This window comes from Puma concolor, chromosome B4 (genome assembly GCF_028749965.1).
Source record: "Puma concolor isolate L17-30 chromosome B4, mPumCon1.1.hap2, whole genome shotgun sequence".
Lineage (NCBI taxonomy): Eukaryota > Metazoa > Chordata > Mammalia > Carnivora > Felidae > Puma > Puma concolor.
Window position 1 is genome coordinate 10,761,228 of NC_141673.1, and position 17,571 is coordinate 10,778,798.

The 17,571-nt window shown below is 58.6% G+C and overlaps 2 protein-coding genes across 3 annotated transcripts; one reads left to right on the forward strand and one right to left on the reverse strand.

Annotated features, from left to right (window-relative positions):
* Positions 1-1,191: 1,191 nt before the first annotated feature.
* On the forward strand, positions 1,192-7,219 carry LGALS2 (galectin 2). Its single transcript, XM_086712330.1, has 5 exons — positions 1,192-1,321; positions 5,315-5,397; positions 6,555-6,711; positions 6,884-7,073; positions 7,109-7,219. Exons 1-4 carry the CDS (start codon positions 1,316-1,318, stop codon positions 7,028-7,030), a joined length of 393 nt encoding a protein of 130 aa, XP_086568456.1. The 5' UTR covers positions 1,192-1,315; the 3' UTR covers positions 7,031-7,073; positions 7,109-7,219.
* Positions 7,220-7,695: 476 nt separating this feature from the next.
* CDC42EP1 (CDC42 effector protein 1) lies at positions 7,696-15,919 on the reverse strand. Of its 2 annotated transcripts, XM_086712328.1 has the most exons (4): positions 15,767-15,886; positions 11,057-11,258; positions 10,260-10,990; positions 7,696-8,948 (listed from the first exon to the last, which is right to left on the reverse strand). In XM_086712328.1, the coding sequence occupies exons 3-4, from the start codon at positions 10,720-10,722 to the stop codon at positions 8,308-8,310; spliced, it is 1,104 nt and encodes a 367-aa protein (XP_086568454.1). In that variant the 5' UTR covers positions 10,723-10,990; positions 11,057-11,258; positions 15,767-15,886; the 3' UTR covers positions 7,696-8,307. The 2 variants fall into 2 exon arrangements, with proteins under 2 accessions (XP_086568454.1, XP_086568453.1); XM_086712327.1 differs by lacking the exon at positions 11,057-11,258 and having other exon boundaries at positions 15,767-15,919.
* Between the last annotated feature and the right edge of the window lie 1,652 nt (positions 15,920-17,571).

Genomic DNA, 17,571 nt, shown 5'->3' on the forward strand with positions numbered 1-17,571 from the left:
AGTGCCCCTATGCATCAGTACTCTTGTGTCCCTTGGATAAATTCCTAGCAGTGCTATTGCTGGGTCATAGGGTAGGTCTATTTTTAATTTTCTGAGGAACCTCCACACTGCTTTCCAGAGTGGCTGCACCAATTTGCATTCCCACCAACAGTGCAAGAGGGTTCCCGTTTCTCCACATCCTCTCCAGCATCTATAGTCTCCTGATTTGTTCATTTTGGCCACTCTGACTGGCGTGAGGTGATATCTGAGTGTGGTTTTGATTTGTATTTCCCTGATAAGGAGCGACGCTGAACATCTTTTCATGTGCCTGTTGGCCATCCGGATGTCTTCTTTAGAGAAGTGTCTATTCATGTTTTCTGCCCATTTCTTCACTGGGTTATTTGCTTTTCGGGTGTGGAGTTTGGTGAGCTCTTTATAGATTTTGGATACTAGCCCTTTGTCCGATATGTCATTTGCAAATATCTTTTCCCATTCCGTTGGTTGCCTTTTAGTTTTGTTGGTTGTTTCCTTTGCTGTGCAGAAGCTTTTTATCTTCATAAGGTCCCAGTAATTCACTTTTGCTTTTAATTCCCTTGCCTTTGGGGATGTGTCGAGTAAGAGATTGCTCCGGCTGAGGTCAGAGAGGTCTTTTCCTGCTTTCTCCTCTAAGGTTTTGATGGTCTCCTGTCTCACATTCAGGTCCTTTATCCATTTTGAGTTTATTTTTGTGAATGGTGTGAGAAAGTGGTGTAGTTTCAACCTTCTGCATGTTGCTGTCCAGTTCTCCCAGCACCATTTGTTAAAGAGACTGTCTTTTTTCCATTGGATGTTCTTTCCTGCTTTGTCAAAGATGAGTTGGCCATATGTTTGTGGGTCTAGTTCTGGGGTTTCTATTCTATTCCATTGGTCTATGTGTCTGTTTTTGTGCCATGTTTGTTTGTTTTTAAGATTTTATTTTTTTAAAAGCTTCGAGCTTTTCGCACAGCAAGTCTCCCTGTTCGAGGATGAGGAAGTGGGGCTCAGGACCTTGGGTGGCTTGCCAAGCTCACCTGCTGGTTGTGCTGGCTTCCGATGCCCGGCTGGGCGCTGGTCCTGTGCTGGGCCGGGCACGGGGCAGGTGGCTCCGGGCTGGGCTGGGTGTGCCCGGACGAGGAGCCTGTCATCCGTCCTGGGAGATGTGAGGGGGGCAGACACCCGGGCAGGAGGGACCAAAGTCCTCATGTACGGCCTTGGGGGAGTTAATGTGTAATATTCTAGAATATAAACTGGGCTGTGAGGCGTGATCTTGAGCGCAGACCTCCAGGAGTCACCGGGAGCCGCACCGGGAGCTGCCACCATGTCGGTGAGGATGCCGGGTTGCCCACTGACCACCTCTTCCGTTTCCCACATCTGTGCTTCAGTGGGGCAGCTGGTAGGGGGCGGGGGGAGGGCAGCTGGAGGAAAGCCACTGCCCCTCTCCGGGCCTCGGTTTCCCTGTCCGTAGACTGACCAAGGCGGTCACACGGCGTCCACAGCCCTCTAGGGTAGATGTTCTCTGCTCCCTCCACCACCACCCTGCTGGGGGAGCCGAAACCTACCTCTTCCCCTCTCTAGACTCCGTTTCTCATCCGTAATAATAACTGCCAACATCTACTGGGCTTTAACTTTTTTTTTTTTAAACGTTTATTTGTTTTTGAGAGACAGAGAATGAACAGGGGAGGGCCAGAGAGAGAGGGAGACACAGAATCTGAAGGAAGCTCCAGGCTCTGAGCTGTCAGCACAGAGTCCGATGCGGGGCTCGAACTCACGGACCGTGAGATCATGAACAGAGCCGAAGTCGGATGCTTAACCGACCGACCCACCCAGGCGCCCCTATTGCGATTTATAAAGATGAAGAAACTGAGGCTCAGAGGTTAAACCACCCAACATTACGACCTGTACGTTGCAGGCGTTTGAGTGGATCCCCTTTGCAATCTTTGATTCCAAACCCGGCGCTATCACAGCTCGCTGTGTGGCTTCAGATAAGTCACTCTCCCTCTCTGAGCCTCAATCTCCCGCATTTGTGGAATTGGATCACAATTCTTCTGAGGATTAGACGGTGTCTTAATTTCCGGTGGCTACGGTAACAATATTCCCTTGCAGTTTTGGGGGGTGGAGGCCTGAAATCAAGTGGTTGGCAGGGCATGCTTGCTCTGAAGTCTCCAGGGGAGGATTCTCTCTTGTCTCTTCCAGCTTCTGGTGGCTGCCGGGAGTCTGTGGCATTCCTTGGCTGTAGCTGCACGACTCCGATCTCTGTCTCTGTCTTCGCATGGCCTCTTCTTCTGTGTGTCTGTGCCTCCGGGTCCACGTTTCCCTTTTCTTTTTCTTTTTTTTTTTTTTGAGTGTATTTATTTTGAGAGAGCGCGCGCGCACAAGCGAGCAGAGCGAGCATGAGTGGGGGAGGGGCAGAGAATCCCAAGCAGGCTCTGCGCTGTCGGCTCAGGCCCCGATGAGGGGCCCCGAACCCGTGAACTGTGAGATCATGACCGGAGCCGAAGTCAGGAGTTGGACGCTCAACGGACTGAGCCACCCAGGGGCCCCTCTCTTCCCTTTTCTTATAAGGACACCAGTCACATTGGATTGAAGGCCCACCCTAAACAAGTCTTAAGTTGATTACGTCTGCAAAGACCCTGTTTCCAGATAGGTCGCATCCGTTAAGTTTCAGGTGGACGTGACTTTTCGGGAGACGCTGTTCAAGCCAGTCCCTGTAAGGTGCAGGATGTGACCGTGACTGGAGGGGTCAGTGTGGCGGGGATGATGCACTCCCCACCCCCTGCCTCCCAAGGGCAACTTTGTGGCCCAGAGGCCTTCCCGTCTTTCCCCTTCTCTGGTGGTCCCATCCCTGCCCTCTCTTTCCTCCTTCTCCAGAGATCACCTAGTCCAAATATCCTACATTAATGATGGGAGAACCGAGGCCCAGAAAGGGAGGCAGCTGGCCCCAGGTCACTCAGCCAACCAGGGGCAGGGTCGGGACTCGATCCCTGACCACCGACTCCTGCCCCACTCCCCAAACTGGCTTTGCCCCCCGTTGTCTGTCTCAGACTTTGCTGAGTGAGGACAGGGATCCTGGGTCTGCACGCTCCCACCGGCACCCTTCTCTGTCCAGAGGCACCTGTCCCTGGCCTTTCTGGTGCTCCCGTCCCGTAGCAACCCCCACCTCTATCCTTGGGGGCTTTGCTCCTTCTGTTTCAGCCAGGCAGCTCCCAGGAGGTAGTAAGGGAACGGGGCTGCTCTTCCCTACAGGCGGGCCCCAGCCTGACTGGTCCAGGGTCCTGGAGGGAGTGGGTGGGCAACTGGGGGGAGACGAGAAGACTCAGCCCGCTCACGAGGTCTGGCTGTAGCCGTGTATGTGTCTCAGAGCGCCCGTCTGTGACAGCTTGCTTTGTGGCAGGACATCTATGTTTCTGGTAACGTCTGAACATCTTTGGGAGGGACCGGATAACCTTGTCTCTGAGCGGCAAACTTGTCTATCTGTGAGACGCTGGAGGAGAATTTTAACCCAGCCTGTCTGGTTCTCAAGACGGCAATCCAGCTGTCACACCAAGCGTCCCTCGGACCGGTGAGGCTCTCCTGCCTCTAACCCCCGTTTTCTCAACGGCGGGGAGGTTTTTCCCACCTGGGGGCATTTGGCCACATCTGGGGACATTAGCGCTTGTCACAACTGGTGGGGAGGGTGCTACTGGCATCTGGTGGATACAGACTGCCAGTTCCACACCCTCGGATGCACGGGCCATCCCCACGACAAAGAGTCATCCCGCCTCACCGGTGTGGGGGCTGCTGGCTCCACTCTCCTGGGCTGCGCACAGCCTCTTTTCAGACCTGCCTTTTGAAATGTCCCGCCCTTGGGACAGCTGGGCAAGCCCGCCGTGTGTGTGTGCACGCTGGATCGCCTTCCCCCTTGGTAAAAAGAAGGCAGCTGCCGGTGGGGGGAGCATTGACTATCCTCCCAAGGACGCTGCCCTTGCCTGTCAGCAAAGCGCCCCAGGCCTGTGAGTTTCAGGCGTGCGGGCTCCAGGAAAAAACCCAAAAATCTGTGAACAGAAATTGCACAACGTAAACGTGTTCTCCCACGAGAAGTTGGAGATCTTCGGTACCTGCTGCGTGTGTCCTCTCCCCCCCACCCCCCACCCCCCACCACACGCCTTCCGAGCATGGATGTGGAAAAAGGGACATTTTGTAAGTGTTGGGTAATGAGCTTTGAAAATAGCTTCAAGGGGCGCCTGGGTGGCTCCGTCGGTTGGCTGTCTGACTCCCGCTCGGGTCGAGATCTCACGGTCTGTGGGTCTGAGCAAACCCACCCCGCCCCCCTCCCCGGGCTCTGCGCTGACAGCTCAGAGCCTGGAGCCTGCTTCGGGTTCTGTGTCTCCCTCTCTGTCTCTGTCTCTGTCTCTCTCAAAAATACATAAATAAATAAGCATTTAAAAAAATAGCCATCCTCCCTCCCCATTAAAAAAAAAAAAGAGAGATAGCTTCAAGACCCTTCCTTTAACCACGGAGCAGCTGTGGGAAACTTGTGCTATATAGAAATCTAGGCGCTGTTAAGGTCCTACGGAAAAAGGAGTGAGTGAATCATAACAGCAAGTGATCATAATGGTATCCGTCCCTCGATTTGCCTGTAGCTCATGCCAGCCTCTATGTCTGGGGCTCTGCAAACGTGACCTTGCCCCTCCCAACGGCCTGAAGGTGGGTGCTATTGACCTCAGGGCCCCCCGGCAGTGTCTGTCACAGAGGGGGCGGCTTAGCACTGGCTGTGAATGGATAAATCAAATGAGCCCATTTTATAGATGAGGAAAGTAAGGTCTGGAGAGGGACTTTGATAGGACATGTCAAGACATGTGACTTACAGAGCTTTATAGTTCCTGGTTTTGGATGGGCCAAGCCCTGCACGCCTCTGATACAATCACTTCCTGTTAGTAAAATGGCTCCAAGGTTTTGCAGAAGCTGAACACATCCTCATTTGGGGGGTTCTGCTAAGGGTGCCTTCATCACCTGAACCTATTTGGGAACTGTAAGGTCAGCACAGACCACAGTACCCACTTCACAGATGGGCATACTGAGGATCCCCCAGCTGGGCCCCATGTGTCTACATTCAGCTGTTCTCATCAGGCTGGGTGGATGAGAGTGAAGCAAAGTAGGGAAGAGGGAGTTCTAGAAGGCTCTGACCAGCGCACTCTAGCTTTTTCCCTTCCCAGCTCAGTGCCCTCGAGGGTGCAGAGGGTGAACGAGACCTGAGGCCCCGTGAGAAGGTGCCGGTGAATGGGGGCCGCCAGCAGAAGGGCTCTGGGCATGTGCGTGACGTGCTTCTCCGTTGGCACAGGGAAATTTTGAGATCGTGAACATGGACATGAAGTTGGGCTCAACCCTGAAGATCAAAGGCAAGATCGCCAGTGACGCCGTTGGGTGAGCAAGGGGAGAGGCCAGGTGGGCCCGACACGGGGAGGGGGGCTGTCCACAGGCCTGGAAGGTGGGGGCAGGCAGGGCAGCCTTGTGAGATGGTCACAGGGGAGAGCGACCTCAGGGGCCTTTTTTTTTTTTTTTAAATCCTTTGCTCGTGCTCACATCCCTGCCATGCCCCCCGCTGGCTCCCCTCCTGTTAGGGGCCTGCCTTCACCTCCGAGGCTAGGTTTGGGGACCCCCCAGAATTTCACAACTCGTGCTATTTGCTCAACTCCGTGGCCCCCAAAGACACTGAAGGGGGTAGGTAGGGAAGCCCCTAGAGATCTGCCCAGCCCCCTGTAGGTCAGGTGTCTCTAGGGAAAGCCAATTCCACGCCCCCCCCCCAGCCCTCCTCACCCAGCTGAATGGGCAGAGGCCAGCCTTTCACACACATTACACCAGAGAGAGCCACCAGGGGGCGCCAAGTGGACTCTTTTGTATCCTCTCCCTTAGAACTAGCCGCACTTCTAATTCCGTTGTTAACAGCTCGGCACTCGGGCTCTCCCGTGGGCAGAACACGGTTACAGAATTTCTTGGGACTGATCCGCAACCGCTTTTAGTTGAGGAGAGGCGGGCAGAGGCGTAGGGTAGGAGCCAAGAGGAAAATCACTCCTTTCTCCTACTTGGGTTCCCTAAGTATACGGTCATGGTCTGAGCCCTCCCAGTGAAGGCACCCTATTCATGACTCAGAATGTTCTACTCTCAGGGACCTTGGCGGTCTGACCCAGGCTGTAGGGATCCTGTCAACAGGTCACACGGCCCCTGATTGAATACCTGGAATGACAGGGAGCTCGCCACTTGAGGTTAGCCGTTCATGGCCAAACTCAGCGGACCTTCAGATACCTAAGGACAATTCTCTCCCCCAAGGACAGGTCCCCCGAACTCCTGAGATTGTCACTATCAGTCACCCTCCTGTCAAGAGCCTTAGTCCCTGTGCCAAATGGAATGACGCTCCAGTGCTGAGTCCGAGCAGGTTGTCACCTCCTTTGTTTTAAGGCACAGGCCTCTGTTAACACTTTTCTTTTGTGATTTCTTTCAGCTTGTGGTCAACCAAGACCCCGCGACCCGAGCAGCTTTACCCAGGGCTGGCCCCTAATCCTTGTTACCCCCTTTCCCTGCAGATTTGCCCTTAATCTGGGCCAGGGGTCATCTAAAGTGGACCTGCATTTCAACCCACGCTTCCATGAATCTGTCATCGTCTGCAACTCACTGGATGGCACCTGGGGGGAGGAGCAGAGGGATGGTCACATGTGCTTCAGCCCAGGGTCAGAGGTCAAGGTGAGGTCAGAGGGGAGAGGCGCCCGAGGAGGATGTCAAAGAGAGAGCCCAGGTTGGGGGGGGGCACCCTGGCCTAGACATGGGGTTTGGCACTGTTGAGGCCAACCCCGGGGCTGCCGTGGCCCATTTTCCAGGGCCTCCGGCCTCCCTGACACCCTCCCTCCTGCCGCAGTTCACCGTGACCTTTGACAATGACGGATTCAAAGTGAAGTTGTCAGACGGGCACCAGTTGACCTTTCCCAACAGAATGGGCCACAGCCACCTGAGCTACCTGAGCATACAGGGTGGGTTGAGCATCACCTCCTTCAAGATCGACTGAGCGGAGAGCACCTCACCGGAGTCAAAGAGCCCACTGCGGATTCCCGATCCTTCCCGATCCTGAGCTCCCACTCAGTCACAGATCAGCGGCCGCTGAGTCCCGGCTCCTGATCAGCAGTTCCTGCCCCTGGGACCCTACTTCCCTCCCCTGAGGCTAAGACCAGACAAAAGAAGCCACCTTTACCTAGTCTTCCTGCGTCAGTGCTTGTGGTGATTTCCATAGTGCTCCCAGCAGCCTCATGCGACAGGGAAGCAAACTGAGGCATAAGGTCGGAGGGCTGCGAGGTGGGGGTTGGGACATGCTCCCAAACACCTCTAAGCACCCGCTGCAGCCTCTCGGTCCCCAGTTATCACCGGGGCAAGTGATTCGTGATTACGGAGGGGGGATTACGGAGCAGGCCCCCCGTTCCAGGCACCTGGGCCAGGGGCTGTTCCAGGAACTGTAGATAAGGGCTTCCACCTGGGCCTCTTATCGCTGGAACATTCATTCCAGCCTGGTTACTCATTACCCCCTGCTTTGGCCCCTCCCCTCACTGGGGGCCCTGGGGGTGTGGGTTTGGGGGGGGGGGAGAGATTCTTTGGTTTTCCAAACCCGATACTGAAAGTATTTTAAGCAGGTGGAGCTGACTTTGTTCTCCCAAGTCCCCAAGCATCTTGCAGGACGCCTTTTATCAAAAAGCCTTTTTTAATCAGGACCCAGAAGCAGGTCTGGGGTGCACAGGAAGGTGGGATTCCTCCCCTGTGAGGTCGCACCTGACTTTTCTCTGGGGTTGGAATGTTGGGGAAGCAGCCTTAGCAAGGGGTGGGGCTCTGAGGGGTGCAGGAGGGACCCTGCTGGGGGCAGCTCTGGGATGAGCTGGGGCAGGATGTCCCTTAGGGAGAGGAGACAAAGGCCCTGTGTGGTATGCTCCCCGCCCCCCCCCCCCCCCAGCAAGGACAGCTTTTCCAGCACAAAGGCTATACTGTGAGGTTGGGCTCTCCAGCCAGTGGGGTTGGCAGAGGGTGGGGGGTGAGCCTAAGGAACGGCCCTGGGTCCAGAGTGGCAAGGGGCTAGGTAATGCAGCCCAGCAGGGCCCACGAGAACACCCAGGTCCCAGAACAAGCCTGGTCTCCTCCGGCCTCCCTCCCATGTCTGTCCTGCAGAGGCGTGGAGGGGCTTGGGGGCAACTGGGTTCTCCCATCTATCGTGGGCAGGACCTAGTTATTCGGTGCTGGCTCTGCACTGTTCATGGGCAGTGCCCTGAGCCCTGGCAGGGTCCTGAGCCCACGGCCAGCTGGTCACACCTTGACTTCATCGTCCTCCTCAGCATCAGCAAACTCAAAGGTGTTTGCTTGCACCGTGCTGGGCACGGGGGCCCTGCTGCCCGCCTGGGGTGCCCCCCACTCTTCGTCCAGGCTCTCCCAAGAAGCCCGAGCCTGGGGCAGGACCCCCGCTAGCTCTCGCCGGGCATCGATCTCAGTATAGCGGTGGCTACCCTGGCCGCCCCCCCAGCCTGCTCCCCAGTGCCTGCTAGGGGCCGTGTCAGCAGGTATACGGGGACACTCTCCCACCACACTGGCCCTCACCTCAGCCAGAGGGCTCAATCCAGCAGTCACCCCATTGGGGCAGTGTCCACGTGGTTGGGGGTTTGAGGCAGGGGCTGGGGGTCTTGCGGCAGGGGCTGGGGAACTTGAAGCAGGGGCTGGTGAACTTGAAGCAGGGGCTGGGGTCGTCTCAGCTGCAGAGGCTTCTGAAAGGCTCATGACCCCCAGCAGCTCGCTGAGGAGAGATGGCCCCAGGTCGAGGTCCAGGCGGAAGGACAGGAGGGAGTCAGAGCGGCGAAGCTCGGGCTCGGAGGGGAAGGCACTATCACGTTCTCGGTCACGAGGCTTTTCCGGGCGAGGCAAGCGGGAGATAGTGCAGAACCCGGAGTCCGGGCCTAGAAGAATGGGGAGAAGGGTCATAGCTGGGGTCCCTAACCAGGAATCGGGGCGGGGAGGGCCAGGACCGACCCTAGCTTGCTGTGTGGCCTCTAACACGTCACTCTCTCATCCGGCCTCAGATTCTCCCATCTTTCCAATATAGTGAACCCTGAAGTTTCTCACGGGATCTTTCTATCAACCCAGAAGTTGAAAATGGACACAATTCTCATTCCCACTTTGCAGACGTAGAAAGGGAAGGCTCAGTCTGGGACAAGGGGAGAGGCTTGCCCAGGGTCATAGGGTCTGAAGGGGGCAGAGGCAAGCCTGGAGCTCAAAACGTCCTGACTCGCAGTCCCAACTGATGGCCTCTTGCATGACAGTGGCCGAAGGCTGCAGGCGAACCCATAGCACGTGGACGGGTTTGTGGGCACGGGGACGGAGCTAGCAAGCTGGGGTCTGACTGCACAGAAATCACAGACTCAAAGGACAGGCGGATGCCCTGCAAAGGACCTCTGGTCCAGCCTCTGGCTCCAAAACTACCATGCCTGAGGCACAGTGTGGTCACTGTGGACCAGCCCTCAGCGGAGTTTTGAGCTGCGTTGCTGGGGGCGGAGCACCCACGGAAGCCCCTGGCAGTGGGGCAAAGCCACAGGGCAGAGAACGGCCACCAGGTGGCAGCAGGGGCCCTGCTTCCCAAGGCGAGCTGTCCAGCGGAGCTAAGGTTGCACCTGCCGCTCCCCCACCACGGCCGGGAGGGCCCCCTGGCTTCTGTCCGCGTGAGTGGTTTTTCCAAATTTCTCACGTTCTGTCCAAATAACAAAAACACAGCAACAGCCCCGATGTCCTGTCGCTGAGTCTTAGCAATGACCCTAATGGACCCATTACACATACAGGCCAGGATTGAGCCTGCAGAGCTCAGCCGGCGTGCTGGAAACCGGGGAGAACCAGGATTCTAATCCAGAGCCCAGACTCTCAGCCTCGCCACCGTGTCATTCTGACACGAGGGGGCTGCTTCCGTGGAAGGGGACGGGCTGGTTCAGCCATGGGCCCGGACACAGGGAGGCGAGTTAGAGTCGGGGAGAGCTGGACCGCCCTCCCCTCCCCTCCCCTCTCAACCTCAGCGCGCTTTGTGGAGTGAGCTGGTTTGCGACCCTTGTCCCCGCCCCACCCCACCCCCCCAACCCCTTCCACGGTCTGGGGTTCGGGCCTGACCTCCACGGTGGGACCAAACTAACGCGGGGCAAAGAGCTCACTTGGTGGCTCGGCCGTCCCACCGAACACCCTGGGCCTCGGCACCTGACGAACAAGTGGCCAGCCCGGGCCCTCACCGTAACCGGAGTGGCCGTCTGTGGAGCTGGCAGGGTTGCGGTCGAAGGTGAGTTTGCCGACCACGAGGCTGTCGTAGGCGGCCTGGTTGAGCTGGGGCAGGGAGATGGCGTTCTTGATGATGGGGGACACGGCGGGCGGAGCAGGCGAGGGTGCGGGCGGGGAAGCCATCCGCCGGGGCGGTGCCCCTACCCTCCGCACCTGCTGTAGCTTCTTGGCCAGGAAGCTGCGGGGTGAGCGGTGAGTGCTCGCCGAGCTGCCACCGTGGTTGCTGAGGAAGGACGTGTCGCCGAAGACGTCCCCGCCGCGGCCCACGTGCATGGTGTGGCGGAAGTCGCCGAGTGGGGGGCTGATCATGTCCGCCGTCAGCCGCCTCTTCCCCTGCGAGCCGGACACCCAGCCAACCGGCGAGAGCTTGCCCAGGCTCATGGCAGGGGCTCCTCCGGCCCCCTGGGGGCCTGGCATCAGCTCCCGCTCTTCACGGTGGATGGTCCGGGCCCCCCCCCTCCCCGGGGCTGGGGCTCACGATCCACTTCTCAGCTCCTTCCTTCCCAGAGGAAGGGGGGTGGACGGAGGCTGCTCCTGTGCGCTCCTGAGGTGCTGCCCCCTCGCCTGTCCCTGAGGCCTGGCTCCCGGCCCCGTGGAAACCGCTACGGATGCCTGTCCCAACACAGAGAAGGTACCAGATGCACCCTCAAGCGCCAGCTGCCCCTCTCTGCCCGGCGGTGGAGACCTGAAAGAAAGACAATGATGGTGATCCTGGGTCACACGGCGAAAGGGAACAAGTGACTATACCCACCAACCCCGATGGGGGATACCGCCCACGTGCTGAGAGGGCGCGCAGACGACAGGCCGGACAATTCCGGGAGGAGGACGACGCTTAGGACCAGGCAAAGCAAACAATAGTGACCCAGTAGGAATTGTGGCTGTTGCCTGTGAACAGGTATGGACCGGAGGGGGGCACGAAACAATTCATCGGGCTGCACGCTTGAGACGTCTCTCTGCAAAAAGCATGACTGGTCCTTCTACGGAGGCCGTTTATGAAGCACCTACTAAGTGCCAAGAAGTGACCTGTTACTCGTGTCATTCACACGACACCCCGGAGGGAGGCGCTATTTTATTTTGTATTCTTTTATTTTATTTTATTTTTTTTTTTCAACGTTTATTTATTTTTGGGACAGAGAGAGACAGAGCATGAACGGGGGAGGGGCAGAGAGAGAGGGAGACACAGAATTGGAAACAGGCTCCAGGCTCTGAGCCATCAGCCCAGAGCCTGACGCGGGGCTCGAACTCCCGGACCGCGAGATCGTGACCTGGCTGAAGTCGGACGCTTAACCGACTGCGCCACCCAGGCGCCCCTTATTTTATTTTTTAAAGTTAACTTATTTTGAGAGCGAGTGAGTAGCGAGGAACAGAGAGAGAGAGAGAGAGAGAGAGAGAAAGAGAGGGAATCCCAAGCAGGCTCCATGCCATCAGTGCAGAGCCCGATGTGGGGCTCAAACTCACAAACTGCGAGATCGTGACCGGAGCCGGTGTCGGGGGCGCTTAACCGACTGAGCTACCCAGCCACCCCAGGAGGCACTATTTTAGGGAGGAGAAACTGAGGCACAGAGAAGTGAAGTGACTTGCTTGAGGCTACATAGTAGAAATGGTGAGGCAGAGCCCTCCCGACCCTGAGCCCTTGAGCCTCAAGCTACATTCTCTTCTGCGGGCACGTTGAGCAAATCACCTCCCTTCTCTGTGGGTGAAATTGTCTTTCACTCGGAGAGGCCAGGAGGGAGGAGGTGCTTGCCACAGGCTTTGTGCACTGCTGTGTAAACAGCCTGCGCAGTGGTTCCTTAGAACCCTCCGCCTTCAAGGTGCTTCCTGGAAAAAGGATCCTGTGGTCAAAAGTGGCTTTTTCCAGCTGCCTACTGCATGCCTGAGCAGATTCAAGGCTCTGAGAAGGCCCGCAGGAAAGACCTTTACCATAATTTTTCAAATTGACGTAGGAGCCTTGTTGTCAGGGAACAAGTTTTGGAAAGAGCTCAGCAGGTGCCAAAAGCGATTCCTTCCCCACTCCGTCCCCTCCTGATCTCCCCCACCTCCTCCCCAGCCCCAACCTTCTCTAAGCTTCTTCTGGTCTGACCCTATCCCTTCTAGCATCATAGAAAGTGCAGTCTGGAGGACACCTATGAGCCTACGGTCTGACCTCTGGTTTTCCTGTGGCCCACAGAGGGTCCAAGTTTGCTCCAGGTCCCAGCAAGAGAGCTAGTTGAGACTTGAACTCAGAGCCTCTGACTCATGGCCCTTTGATCAGCTCCTGGAGCCCCGTCTTGTCTCCCTAGATTGGCAACACACTCTGAAGGTGGGGCAGCTGTCTGGATTTTCCTGCCTTCCCCCCTCCCAGCACCCAGCCTGGGCTCCGCACCGGCCAGGTGCCGAATCAACAGGGGTTCAATCACAGGGGATCTTAGTGATGACCTTCATACCAAAGGATCACCCTTTGCCACCTTCCCAGTGAGGGTAGGTGGGGGATTCAAAGGCCTCGCAGGGTGACCTTGAGCAAGTCACTTACCTCCACAGGTGTGGGGCCTCAGCTGATAAAAGCTGATAAGACCTAGATGTGTGCCTCAACTTTTTTTTTTCCGCTTGTTTTTAAATACCGCTGCCACCTCCAACATACAAAATCTCAATACTGCCCTTTGAATGTTATTTGAAATTCAAAATCGGTTAAATAACGAGATAAAAAACAAAGAAAGCAATAAAACAAAGCCAGCTTTGTTCTCGGACTGCATTCTCGTCCCTTCCCACCATCTGATCCACCCCCCAGCCCTAACTCCTCCCCCTTGGGGGGGGGGGTGTCTGAATCATCCCTTTCCCTGGCACCCCCAGCACCAAGAAGTCCTCGTGGAATGTTTGCTGAAGTTACGAAGCACTCTGCAGTTGGCCACCCATTACATGATGTCATCCGACTCCAAAGGCCCCGCTGTTGAGGTCATGAGGGTGAGCCCATTTTTACAAGCAGAGCCGAGGTTCCGAGGGAAGGGACTTGGCCAAGGTCACCTGGCAGGTGCATGGCATGGGCCAGGTTTCCTAGCTCTGCAGAGACGACGGATGAATCTCTGGGCGGGAAAGGAACGGGCCGGGGGTCGGGGCGTCACTCCGAATGCCACGTGAGGGGTCACTGTGTCTGCCATGTGGCTCCACCCACCTCTCTCCCAGCGTCCACCTTGAAGGAGCCACTCTCCTCTCCACCGAGAGGACTCTGGCCCCCACCTAATCCCCATGGCCACCTTAACTCTCGAGACCAGCTTCTGCTCCAACCTTGCGACGCTCCCACCTCCCCAGTGCCCCTGGGCGCCTCTGAAAGGTCTCTCCTTACCTCTCCACCTTGCCCTGCGACAGAGAGACACTGCCGGGTGGTGGGGCCAAGGACAGGGCAGTGCTACTGGGGACCCGTTTTCCCACGTGGGAAACAATAACAGCATCGAAATCTGGTTTTTTCCCAAAGGAGCGGGAAGAGCGGAAGGTGCTGTAATTAAACCCCCAGGTCCCGGAGTCAGGCGGCCCCGGTTCAAATCCAACATATGAACACGAGCATCTCTGACTCTGGGCGTCCTTGGTGGGAGCTATTTGGCACCTGACACTGACTTCAGGGTATCGCTGGCAATCAGGTGTGTCCCATCTGGCCCTGGAGGAAGAAGGGCTCCAGGCGTCCTGGTGCAAAGCCTACCTCCCCTTACCAACCCAGCATTGCTGCCTGTTGATGCTCATGACACCCATTTTACAGGTGAAAACGATGAGGCGTAGAAAAGGGGACCGACTTGCCCCGAGTCACAGAGCAAGGAAAAAAAAAAAAAGTGGTGTGGCTGGCAGCCTCCCCAGGATTCTGTCACCATCACTAGTAAATGCCAGGGGAGGGATAGGACCACAGCGGCGGGGCGAGGGGCGGGGGAACAGCTGTGGCAGGAGGCAATGCCCAGCTGCCGAGCTCCAGAAGGGCAGGCCTGGGAAGCAGGAGACTGAGCTGTGCGGATTCGGTGCCCGTGACCAGGCAAGAGTGGTCACCAAGGGGCCTGGGTGTCCTAGCAGTCCTCATATTTACCCTACAGAAGACAGTCAGGCGGGGGCACTTGGTAAGAGGTTACTCAATGGTGGTAATGACGCAAGGACAGGGTTTGAGGCCGAGGGCAGGGACCACGCGTTAGGAGAGGCCAACAGGGGCCGCTGTGGAGGCACCTGTGGTTCAGAGGAGGCTGGGGGCTGTCTGACATTGGGGGAGGGGGCAGAGGCTGGGGCGGCTGCACCCCTGCGCTCACCTGGGGGTCACCCGCAGGTACTGGTGCCTGCCGGCTCACCACCTGTCATCCAGGAGGCCACTCACACGCACACAGCCCCTTCCCCACCAGTGTCCAGCTGGTTAACATCCCAGACCGCTGGACAGCGTGACGGTGCCTGGATGAGGGCTGCTATGGCCCTGGAATAACACGTCAAGTCCCTGGGGCCTCTCATACCCCTGGAAGGCACACCCCATCCCCCAACCCGGTCAAGGTGGAGACATGAGCAAAGTGAGGCCAGAAAGGGGCAGCAAGCTGTTTGCAGGGGCAGCGCGGACCCTGGGACAGGACTCTGAGGGGTTAGATGGGAGCACCAGGGGCCATGGGGGAGTAAGAGGAAAGCAGGTTAGAGCCCAAGCCCTCCACTCGGTGAGGCGGACCGGCCGCGGCCCAAGTGTCGCACAGTCCTGGGTTCCAGGCCCCCCCCAACGCGTTTGCTGCGGCCTCGGGGGGGGGGGGGGTAGTCCCGCCGCCTCTCTAGGCCTCAGTTTCCCGGGCTAGCAAATGGGCTTCAAGCTGGGCGGACCTTGCGTGGTCGAGGCAAGAACAGAACAATGTCGAGGCCGTTCGAGATTGGAAGTCCGGGAAAGACTTTGGCCAGAAAACGTTCCCTCTGGGAGGCAAGGAGTTCGGATGGGGAGGGTCGCTCCACGGGGGAGGGGAGAAGGGACAGCCGGCTGTCGTGGCCCGAGGGGAACCGGACGGGATGACCTCATCCGTGCTCGGCCTGGAATGCGGCGGTTGGGGAGGGGGCAGGGTGCCTGGTCCATCTCCCCTGCGGTCCCTCCCGCCCCCCACTTCCCGCTCACCGCGCCGGCCTCGCCAAGGGGCCCAACATTCCGGCACTTTCGCCCCCTCCCCGTTCCTTCCCTTCCTTTCCCAGGGCAGGAAGGAGCGTAGACGGCCCTCCGCGCGCCCCCTCCTCCCGCAGCCGGCTTCACCGCTCGCCCGCTCTGCGCCCCTCCGCTCGCCCGGGACCTTGCAAAACCACCCCCAAACTCGGAGGGTCCCCGCGCCCTGCGCGACGGGCCTTCCTGTTGGCACCCGGGGCGCCTTGGGCAGGCTGGCCTCCTCCCTCCCTCCCCCCCCCACTCCCCGCCCCGGTCCCCGGGAGCCTAAGAGGGTGCCGGGTCCCCCCCCCACCGTCCCGCCGGCGTCCACGCCCACCCGGGGGAGGGGGGCGCTGTTACCTTCGCTCCGCGAGCCCCGGGGGCCCGGGGCCGGGGGCCGAGGGGCGGGCGCGTCGGCCCGGGCGGCGGCGGCGGCGCGTCCCGGCGCGCAGCCCGGGCGAGTGGCTGGGCCGGTCTGCGCCGCCCTGGCCGCGGGCTCCGCGGGCTGGCTCCGGGGGCGGGGGCGGGGTGTGGGCGCGCTCCCTCCCCGCGCCTCGCCCCTCCCGCCTGCGGGCGGGGCCGGGCCCCCTCCGGGGCACCGATCGGGCCGCCCCGAGTGGCGGCGGGAGCTGGAGGGGGGCGGCGGGGGCGCCGGGCTGGCGGGGCGGGGAGCCGCCGAACGTGCGGGGAAGCCCCGGCGAGGCGACTCGGGTCGTGTGCGGCCACCCCTCCCCCACCGGCGCCCCGCGTGGCCTTGGGGCTCCGGGACCTGACAACTCCGGCTCCTGCGCTCTCCAGCCGCTCCCTGTGGGAGTTTGGGAGAAGCCAGAAGCCCGCCCGGGGCCTTGAATGCCGCAAAGACTCGCTTGGACCCTGAGCTCTCCACGCTGCGATGCCCGCTGTCTTTCTCCCGGTCCACCTGGCTCTCAATCCTCTACAGGCCACAGGGGTGTCGGGGGCGCAGACCACAGCAGGCTACTTGCCGAGTGGTGGGTGGTGCGGTGGTCAAGGACGGGGGCCCTAGAACCCCACAGCCTGGTTTCCCAGCCTGCCCTAGCTCCTGCTTAGCCTTGCGGTGCCTCGGTTTCCCATCCGGAAAATAAGATAATAACAGTTGGCATCGGATGTCACGTTCTTAAGTGCTCTCTGCTCTGTCAGCACCTAGGAGGCTTGCGGAACAGGTAGATGAGACCACACCTCAGATGGATGGGTTTAGAAAGCATTATTGAGCACCCCCCCTCCCCGACACCCCACCCAGGAGGGGCAGGGGACAGCTATGCACAGGCACCTGTGTCACCCTCAAGGAGGGGAGACAGGGCTCTGATCCCTGCCTCATGTTTTTTTTTGCCCTCCTCGGATACTCCCCTCAGACTGTGAGCTCCCTGGGGACAGGCAGAAAATCCGGGGGCTGTCCTTGCCCGGAGACACCCCTAACAGCCTGCAGGGGAGTGGAGGGGCCCGACAAGTTTTCCCAGAGAAGGTGATACCTGACTTAAGCTGTAAAGGACACATAGGCAGGGGGAGGGCCGTAGGAGTGCACACGCCTGTGTCGTGCGGGGAGCCAACCCAAGCAAAGACTCAGAGCTAAGGATCCACATGGAGGAGGCAGGCGCGGCTGGCGGAAAGCCTCTGAATGCTGTCCTGGCTGGAGACGAGGGCCATATTGACACACAGGGGGAGGAGACAAGGTTTGGCTGCTCACGGAGCGCTGGGCCTCTTTCAGTGGTTCCCCGAATGTTCATGCCACCCAGGGACGGGGTTATTTCCCCAGCTAGAGAGATGGACAGATGGGGAAACTGAGGCACAAAGAATTCCGGCACTTGTTCAAGTGGCACAGCTGTGGGACTGAGACGCCCGTCGGTCAGAGCTCAGGCTTGGAGGGGCTTTGTCCTGGAGAGAATCGGGGATGGTCTCAGGGGTGCTGCAGAGCATGGGTGAGGAAGAAGGGCAGGGATGGTGGGGAGCACAGTCAAGGGCTAGGAGAGAACTGGGCCAGGTGTTGGGGGCTTAACCTTGGGCCAGGTGTTCAGCCTCGCCCCTGCCGGGATGGGGAAGCCAGCAGGCGGCATGAGTCAAATGCGTATTTGTTTTTTGTTTTTTAACATTTATTTTTCAAAGACAGAGAGAGACAGAGCAGAAGCAGGGGTGGGGCGGAGAGAGAGGGA